Source organism: Hakea prostrata, chromosome 2 (genome assembly GCF_041222555.1).
Source record: "Hakea prostrata isolate BN-2017 chromosome 2, UWA_Hpros_2, whole genome shotgun sequence".
NCBI classification, from domain to species: Eukaryota; Viridiplantae; Streptophyta; class Magnoliopsida; order Proteales; family Proteaceae; genus Hakea; species Hakea prostrata.
Window position 1 is genome coordinate 57,279,774 of NC_142601.1, and position 9,388 is coordinate 57,289,161.

General features: G+C 34.2%; 1 protein-coding gene across 1 annotated transcript; it reads right to left on the reverse strand.

The window, feature by feature from the left end:
• Window positions 1-1,059: 1,059 nt before the first annotated feature.
• LOC149025153 (putative polygalacturonase At3g15720) lies at window positions 1,060-8,917 on the reverse strand. Its single transcript, XM_089143554.1, has 9 exons — window positions 8,858-8,917; window positions 3,839-3,972; window positions 3,627-3,762; window positions 2,647-2,802; window positions 2,155-2,362; window positions 1,950-2,031; window positions 1,647-1,755; window positions 1,419-1,537; window positions 1,060-1,306 (listed from the first exon to the last, which is right to left on the reverse strand). Exons 1-9 carry the CDS (start codon window positions 8,915-8,917, stop codon window positions 1,060-1,062), a joined length of 1,251 nt encoding a protein of 416 aa, XP_088999680.1.
• Between the last annotated feature and the right edge of the window lie 471 nt (window positions 8,918-9,388).

Below are 9,388 nucleotides of genomic sequence, written 5' to 3' on the forward strand. Positions count from 1 at the left end.
ACTGGCGAAGATGAGTTTTATGCACTATGTAGAAAAAAACAGCAAAATATCACAACCAATTGCCAAGAACGGCATTATAAGACTCTTATCCAAAGGTTTACCAAAAAATCTCAGAGTTCTAAATAAAATTGCAAATTTAGTATATAGTTGGATAAACATATGTATATACATAAATGAAATGGATATATATATGATATATATATATAGAATATAGGGAAAGTAAATTGTTGCGAGGATGTGAGGATCCGAGTCACCAAAGGATGGTGAAAATTTGTATTTCAAATTTGTAAAAAATCAATCCAACCTAGCCATGTTACAATGTTACTATATTTGAAATTATATTTATGTGTTTTCTTTTCTTCTTGGATGATGGGAGAAAGAAGTTCACTCCAGACAACAGCAGGACCTCCAGAACGCTTGGTAGTTGGACAAGAAAAATGGCCAAGAAAGATGTTGAGATCGAGATGAGAATCAAGGAAGAAAACTATATTATCATATTACTATATAAAAGTAAACATAATTTAGTTTTGACTTCTGATATGTTTTTTCAACAAACCAAGACACTACTCACTATTTTTCTTTTCTTTTTTTTTTTTTTTCAAAATCAAAATAGGAAAAAAATGATCTATTGTGCATAGCAGAGCAGTGCACATATATATCAAATAACAAGCTGAGATTTAAAGTTCGATTTTAAATTTAGAAAATTCCAAAATAGTCTTATAGATTTCTTTGTTTTGTCAGCTAGCCTATTTGGCATATATGTGCACTGTCACAGAAATGGATATTTTACCACCAAAAATACCACTTTCATGTCTAAAAATCTTTTACTCAACAGAACCTGCACCTGTGGAGAGACACACTTATATTGCAAAGCAATGGTGCATGGCGTCCTTGTGTAACCGACCCGTCCAAAACCCAAACGATCGACATCCTCGATCAAAACCAATATTTATTTAAAGTAGGTCAAGCCATGTAAAATCTTCCAAACAGAGATCTGGTTTGTCTACAAGACAAAAATGCTTGCAAGAAGCTGCAAGAATTGCTACAAAGAAGATTAATTCAATGCAGGAGTAAGTTTTGAGATAAACATGGCACAGGTGGATGACAATCTCTGGATGTTCCATGAGCATTAGCACATACTGAAGAAACCTCTTTGCCTGGAACTGCTGATGTGATATTGATTCCCTTCATTACAATGTTTTGGCAATGGACGCTGCTACTGCAACTCAATGTGATGGCATCCTCTGAAGCTGAAGTCCCTTGCATTCCTATATATGAGACATCGCTCACTTCTACGTCTGAATTCCTCATTATCGTCTACACCCAATGCATCAAATGCAAACAAAAACTCATTGGCAACTTCAAACAATATAGATTTTTCCTACAGATAATATTGATCTACATGTACACAAAGGAACGAAATATATTGGGAGAAGACCTTTCTGTCGTCGTAATATTGGTCGATGATGATGGGTTTTTTGACTGCTGAAAATGTAATTTGTTCGAAACTGATTTTCTTAGCATACCCAGATCCTCCCTAATTATAATAAAGGGAACAAAATTGAGTTAATTAATAACATTAAAGACACCAGTTAAGCTTGATTAGTCAAATTAAATGTTCTAATAATGTGTTATTAATTAATTACCTTCCATGTCTTGATCCTTGCCCCATTAGTTGTTCCAATGAAAGTACAATTTTTCACATGGACTTCTTCCACGGTTTCTTTTGCTCCATTTTCACCTAAGCTTCCCACACTAAAAGGATATAGATAGTATTAATTAGTTTTGTTTTCCTAAGTGATGATCACAAATAAAACTAACAATTAATGTCTTAATGGAAGTGGTAATTAATCGGAGGTAGAGGTTCTAGGGGTTTGGATCCCCTCTAGGGAGGATATCACCCATAGAGGCCCAGTGAGTCTCTCCTTGTGAGTTGTGTGTTGACCTACCTTATTCCATGGCCTGGTCCACAAGTAACACTGGTGATATTGATAAAAGAAGTGCCACCATTGATTGCCACACAATCATCACCTGTTATTGAAAAAATTAATGAAATCAGATTAATTAACAAATTCATGCTTAAGTACAACAAGGATCATGAAGAGCTATAGTCATTATGGTTAGACAATTGAAGGCACAACAATGTATGTATACCTGTACCAATGTACGAGTCTCGGATCAAAATGTTGGTTGACTCTGATATGTCAATACCATCAGTGTTTGGGCTCTCTCGAGGTGCAGTTATATTGAGGTTCGAAAGTGTTGCTCCATTGCAGCCATTGATGGTGATATGGTTCTTTGGGCTGTTCATATGCTTCAGTCCACTCAGTTGAAGGCCATTGCAATTATGGAATGATAGTGCCTGCATGTAAACATACATTTCAGCAACTTTGTGAGGGAACCCAAGAGATATCTATTGAGTTCAATTATTTACAGGAGGAGAAAGAGAAAGACGATCTAGCTAATATAATTTACGAATTCAGATTCTTTCTGTCCTAAGGATATTGTATGCACATCTGCATGGCCTCTACAAGGATAATACGTAGCCTGCATGGATATCAAGTGCCACGTGTCATCCATCTAGAGGCCTGTGCAAATGGACGGATAATAACCTTGATTGGAGAAAATATTTATTGCATAATTTACCGTGGGTGAAGAAGACTTTCCCCACCATACACTGCCTCGACCATCAAGTTTGCCAGTTCCAAGGATGTTCAGGTTCTCTGTGTCTTTGAAGGAAAGCCACACATCATTTCCCTCATATTCCGAAATAGAATCAGGTGCAACCAGGTCTCCTGAAATCTACAATCACCAAATCGAGAAAATAAATTAAAATTTTGAATATACTTTTGAGGGCACAATGCTGCTGCTGGTTCCTACACTTGCAGGTTGAGAAAGGTGTTAATATGCATTTTTTTTTTCCAGAAGCTGCCTCTGGTTTCAAATTTATGACCTCTTAATCATACCTGCAATTGATGAAGTGGGTGATTATGAGGTGGAATTGCAGGATTATTTCTTAATCCATGAAAAACAGATGCAAGCCTACATGCACTTCGCAAAGTATCATAGATGTTCTACATTTGGTTATTGTTTTGAAGAAACGGCTGGCGCAGGTAACAGGAAAGAAAGGAAGAAGAAAATTAATAGGGTAGATTACATATAAACCCTTTAGATTTGCAATTAATTATATTTACTATCTTAACAAAAAATCAATTACAAATACCCTCTTGTTGTTAAGAATTGGGTCAAGTGATGTAACCACTAAATAAAAATTCAAAAGCTCAATTTTACCTTATTTGTTTAGGTATTTCTCATAATAGCAATTTTAACTCTAAAATTAACCGGTTCTCCCACTTCTTTGGTTATTTTTTAGGGTTTTTGGTAATTCGATATTAGAGTCGAAATTGCTATTATGAGAAATGGCTGAACAAAGAAAGGTAAAATTGAGTTTTAAATTTTTTATTTAATTGTGACATCATCATTTTACTCAATTTTTAATAATAAGAGAGCAATTGTAATTGATTTTTTTTTCAACAGTAATAGATGTAATTAATTACAAATCCAAAAATCTATGTGTAATTTGCCCAAAGCAATAAGTTTAGTTTTCTTTGAACCCTTTGCTTTACCTCAACATTAATATTTTGGGCCTTGCAAGGACCATTGAATTCCACAGGGTTCAATAAGAATGTCTTCCCTGGTATAGTGAGTGTGGGAGTTGAACTATCTGCTTCACACACTTTTGCCCATGTTTTCAAAAAGCCTAGCCATATAAAAACAAATATTATTAATGATCATTAAAAAAAAATTTAATTAAAAAAAAAAAACTGATTTATATACTGGGGAATCATCAGTTTTGCCATCTCCAATAGCCCCATTGGCTACAACATCAAAAGAATTTTGTTGTGCAACATCAAATCCATCACTGGAAATGAAGAAAGCCATGCACAAAATCAAGAATATGGTGACACAATCCTGCATAAAAAAAAATCAAAATGAATAAGATGACAAAAAGAAAATGTTTATTAGTGGATAAAGCTTAGAACTCTTAATAGACTTATCTATTGCAAAAAAAATGAAAGAGGAGAACAACTCACCATTCCGTTTATGAATTTAAAACAATATGACTTTGATTTCTGATATTCATTTGCCTAGTCCTCGTATTATGTTGTTAATATATAGGAGTCTTAATATGACTAAAATAGCAATGTCACTAATTCAAATATGCTCTTATTATGTTATTAATATATTAAAGTCCAAATATGACTAAAACAGTAATGTCACTAATTCAAATATATATGCTTAAAAGTGCTGTCATTACTCAATTTAAGCATTTAAGAGATTTTTTTGTAAGACAACATTTGGTTGGTAGATTTAGGTGATCTGAGTAATTTATTTTCCTTTTTTGCTTTTTCTTTATTGAGGGTCAATTTATTGGGATTTTTAGGATCTTTTAGGATCTTATATTTTTTTTGTAAGATTTTCACACTGGAAAGATTTGATTCGCGTTATATTTGGTAAGTTATTGTTTAGTTCAACACAAGTCAAGATTTCACAATCCTCTCAACATGGTATCAGAGCCAACTTCAATCCATCACTAAGCGCCATCATCACAGACATCCCTTTCATTTTTCTATCTCAATTGCATAGCATCACCCAGCAACTTGTGATAACTAAAAAAAACAAAATAGAAGAAAAATAACCCATTGCAAGAACCAATGAGCATAACCACACATCACACAGTTGCCTAACAAAAGTCTAAAAAATATTTCTCCATATTTTAAATTGTTTAAAGTGATGCATCATTATGACTCTTTGAGGATTTTTTTTTTAATTTTTTTTTTTTATTGTGTTTGTTATCCATGCTTGCATCTATACAATAATACAAGGTTGCATTTCAATCTGCATTGCATGTTTTCTTGGAATATAGTTCTTGTCATCGTGGATATAAGTGTTTTGACCCTAGCACTTGAAAATTCATTATTTCTCACCATATTGTGTTTGATGAAAGACACTTTCATTTCCTTGCCAATGAGGTAACCATTAGACCAATCCAACCTTTTTCCTTAATTTTAAGACCTCAACATCTCTTGAGAGTTCCACTAGACCAAATTTCCCTCCTAGGAATTCTCCTGCTGACTCTTACTCCCCCATGCCACCTACCGGATCCCACACCTCCATGTCTAGGGCTTAATCTCCTACCCCCCACAACTCTAGGGTTTCCTCCACCCCCCCCCCCTCGCTGAATCTCCCTCACCCATCCAGCTAGTTGTTGATCTCCCTTATGAGTTATGACCATTAAGAAACATTATCTCTACCACCACTTCAACCTTCAATCAACATTCAACCCATGATCACTCAATCCAAGGCCAATCCTAGGGCTCTCCTCATCTTTCATACCAATACTAATCCTAGTCAAGTTGAGCCCACCTCCTTTACTACTACAAACAAGTGCACTTACTGATAGAAGGCTATGGATGAAGAATTCATTGCTCTCTTGAAGAATGAAACTTGGTCTCTTACTTTTCCTCACTGTCATAATATTATTGGTTGTAAGTGATTTTTTATATCAAAAGACATGTTAATGGCTTTGTTAAAAGGTAGCAGGCCAGATAAATTGCAAAAGGTTTTAATCAGCAAGAAGGTTTGGATTACGATGAAACTTTCAGTCTTATTGTGAAACAAACTACTATTAAACTAGCTCTATTTTTTGTGATGTTTTGCTCTTGGCCTATTAGACAATTAGACTTTCAGAATGCCTATCTTCATGGTTTATAAATTAAATTGTTTATATGAAACAACCTTCAGAGTTCATTGATCTTAATAATCTTGATCGTGCATGTAGACTCTGCCACTCTCGTTATGATCAGTAGGCTCCTCGTGCATGGTTTTAAAGACTTAGTTCTTTCTTCCTTGAGTGTTGGTTCATTGGCTCCAAGACTGACACTTCACTATTTATATTTCACAGATCTTTTGGCACTATGTATGTTCTAGTTTATGTTAATTATATTATCTTGGTTGATAGTTCTAGCTTTCTTTTGGCCCAATTTCTATGCAAGCTTGGCTTCATTTTTGCTCTCAAGTATTTAGGCCCTCTTCACTACTTTTTGGCATGTCTATATCTAGAACTCATGATAGCATTCATCTTTCTTAGTATCAGTACATTAAAGATTTACTCAAAATTGCAAACATGTCATGTTGTAAGCGTGTTTCTACTCATGTCTCTACTACTGACAAACTAAGTAAGTTTACAAGGGAATTATTAATTGATCCTACACTCTACCATAGCACTGTTGGGCTCTTTAGTATGCTACTATGCCATGCTTAGATATCTAGTTTGCTGTCAAACAAAGTCTGTCAATTCATGCATTCTCATTAATTGTCAATCTCTAACAAATTTATTGGCATTTTCGGATGCTGATTGGGTTGGTTGCAACAGATGATCAAAACCTACTGGTCGGAATGCTATATTTCTAAGTTGTAAACTTATCTCTTGGAGTTCCCAAAAACATAATATTGTTACTCGATATAGTATTAAGTCTAAGTAATGAGCTTTGGCAAATGCATCAGCTGAACTCACCTGGTTCAATATTTGCTAAAGGAGTTATATATTTATCTACCACATGCTCCAATCCTCTAGTGTGACAATGTTGGTGCCACTTCTCTACTGTCAATCCAATATTCCATGCACACACGAAACATGTTAAGATTGATTTTTTTTCATTTTGTTTGTGATAAACTTGCATTTTCATAAAACCCCTCTCACATTAATGGTTCAGCACTTTACTATCCAACCTCAAGGTCTCATATCCGCCCTTGAGTTTAAAGGTGCATATTAAGGATAATTCTAGCACATCACCAACAACATTGGCTGAACTTAGGGTTGCCTTACCGCCACATCATCTCGAGTCATAAAGGGTATTTTTGGAAAAACACATGGATGCACAACAACCTTGGTCAAACCCTATTCCTTAGTAGTAGATAATACTCAGTATTTTATCTTATCTAAGACACAAGATAGTCCTCAAAAGTCTACATTATCTCAAACATATTTGGAGTTTTGGATGTCAACATTATCTCAAATACTCAAAGGTCTTCAGAGTTCTTCATTATCTTAACAACCAAAGCACATTTAGAGTTGTACCTTATCTCAAACATATAAGAGACACAATCAATGATAATCCTACTACCTAACTATACTTGTGTAAAGAAAACTCTAGTAGGGTGCAAGAGTCCTAGACTTGTGATGAACAAGGACTCTACTTTATATATATATATATATTAGATGTATCATAACCACTGAATCAAGGAAGAACAATTATTATTTTCGTAGACGTAGGTTGCATGAACACCCGTTACCCCCCCCCCCCCCCCCCCCCCCCCCCCCCCCCCCCCCCCCCCCCCCCCCCCCCCCCCCCCCCCCCCCTCCCCCCCCACTCAGAGTGACCCCTTATCTCCTTATTGTGTTGGCCTTGTAGGAGTTTCAATATGCCAAAAATAATATGGTCATTATAGTATTAGTTTTGATACAAATAATATTGATTGTGGATGTCCATCGCCCTTAAAAAGATAATATCAAAATATATAATTTTCATATGAAGATCTTAACCACCCCAATATACAATATTGATGATCCACATTCCCATATTAGCTGAAGATAAGAGCAATCTATCATTCCATATCAAGAACATCTTATTTTGTATAAGAATCATATATTGTATTTTCTTATAAAATCTAATATTTTCATATTAGAGAATATATTACTTCTATTATAAATATGTAATGCCAATAACTCAACGAAGAAAATTTGATTCATCTTGTCCTAATTTTCTTCCTTATTTTTAATATATCTTCTCCATTTTATGACACGTTATCACCGCGAATCTGTTCAAAATAATTGAGTTTTGAGAGGAAAGACGACAAACTATACACTATTATGCTTTATATTCCAAGGTAAAAAAGACGATAACCTCTCTACACTAGCTTTCTGTAAACTGTAGAGTTTGTATTCTCCATCTTGTAGTGTAAGTGCATCATAATTATAATATATAATCTATTAAATCTTATAATCAAACAAATGATGAGCTGCCATTAAGTTTTATTGGTACAATAAGGTTTATTTGAGAGTTTTATCAATAACAATTGAAAGATGAAATATTATGATAATTGCATAAATCTTTTTTTTTTTTCTTTTTTTTTTTTTCTTTTAATTGGTTAGTTGATTAGTGATTTAAGATTTTATTGACAATGTGTTTAGAAATTTTATTTTTATGGTAGTTGAAAATATAAGAATCTTCACCGTGATGCTAAAAAATTCATTGAATATGGTTTTTCAATAAATTAAATTATGGCCTATGATTCGAAGTTTCAATTCTTAGTTTTTCCTATAGCAAATAATGATTTTCTATTATTCTTTCTTGAATTTTATTTTCTCTTTTTAAACACTTGGATTGGTAATCACGATAAGTGTCATAATAATTATTAGTTGTATATGTCACATCCTACCCAGCCGGATCCCTTCATACCCGAATACCCGTGGGGGTGATACTCTGTAGGACTAAGGTTTAATGACAAACTCATACAATCATATGACATCAAAATCGAAGGACAAGAATAAATCAAAATCAATGTTTAAAGTTATCTGAATTATCAAAGAGATTACAATTATCCCTCAAGTAAAGTTAAAACATAATCCAAATATAATCAAAATTGGATATCAGAGTTTAGAAAGAAGAAATGTTTGTTTGCAAAAGAAAATTCAAGTTACTTTAATGGAATGTGACATCGCCCTCTCCAATGGTTTAAGAATGAAAATAAAACAAAATGCTACGAGGGACTTTATCGACTCCAAAGGTATCACCGACTCTCCACTAATACCCAGCTCTGTAGGAGCAATCCTGACAATGGCACGAAGCTCCATGCGATGCTACCTCATCACAAGTCACTCCCTAAAAATATTCTGCCAACGACGGATCCTCTGGCATTTAAATGGAGTCCTCATAACCTGTAGTAAGATTTAACAAAACATACATATAAAAGGAATAAGTTCAACAGAACTCAATGAAGTCAACTCAACCACATATCAAGCATTCATCTACATAATTCCCACATCACACAAAAGCCCATTTGCAGTTCTATCCAACAGCCCATTTGCAGTTTTATCCAAAAGTCCATTTACAGAATTGTCCAAAAGCCCATTTGCAGAATTATTTAAAGACCCAGTTGCAGAATTGTCCAAAAGCCCATTTACAGAATTTTTCAAAGACCTAGTTACAAATTATTTAAAGACCCAGTTGCAGAATTGTCCAAAAGCCAATTTACAGAATTTTTCAAAGACCTAGTTACAAAATTATCTAAAAACCTATTTTTAGATAGAACTAATGGTGCTAGA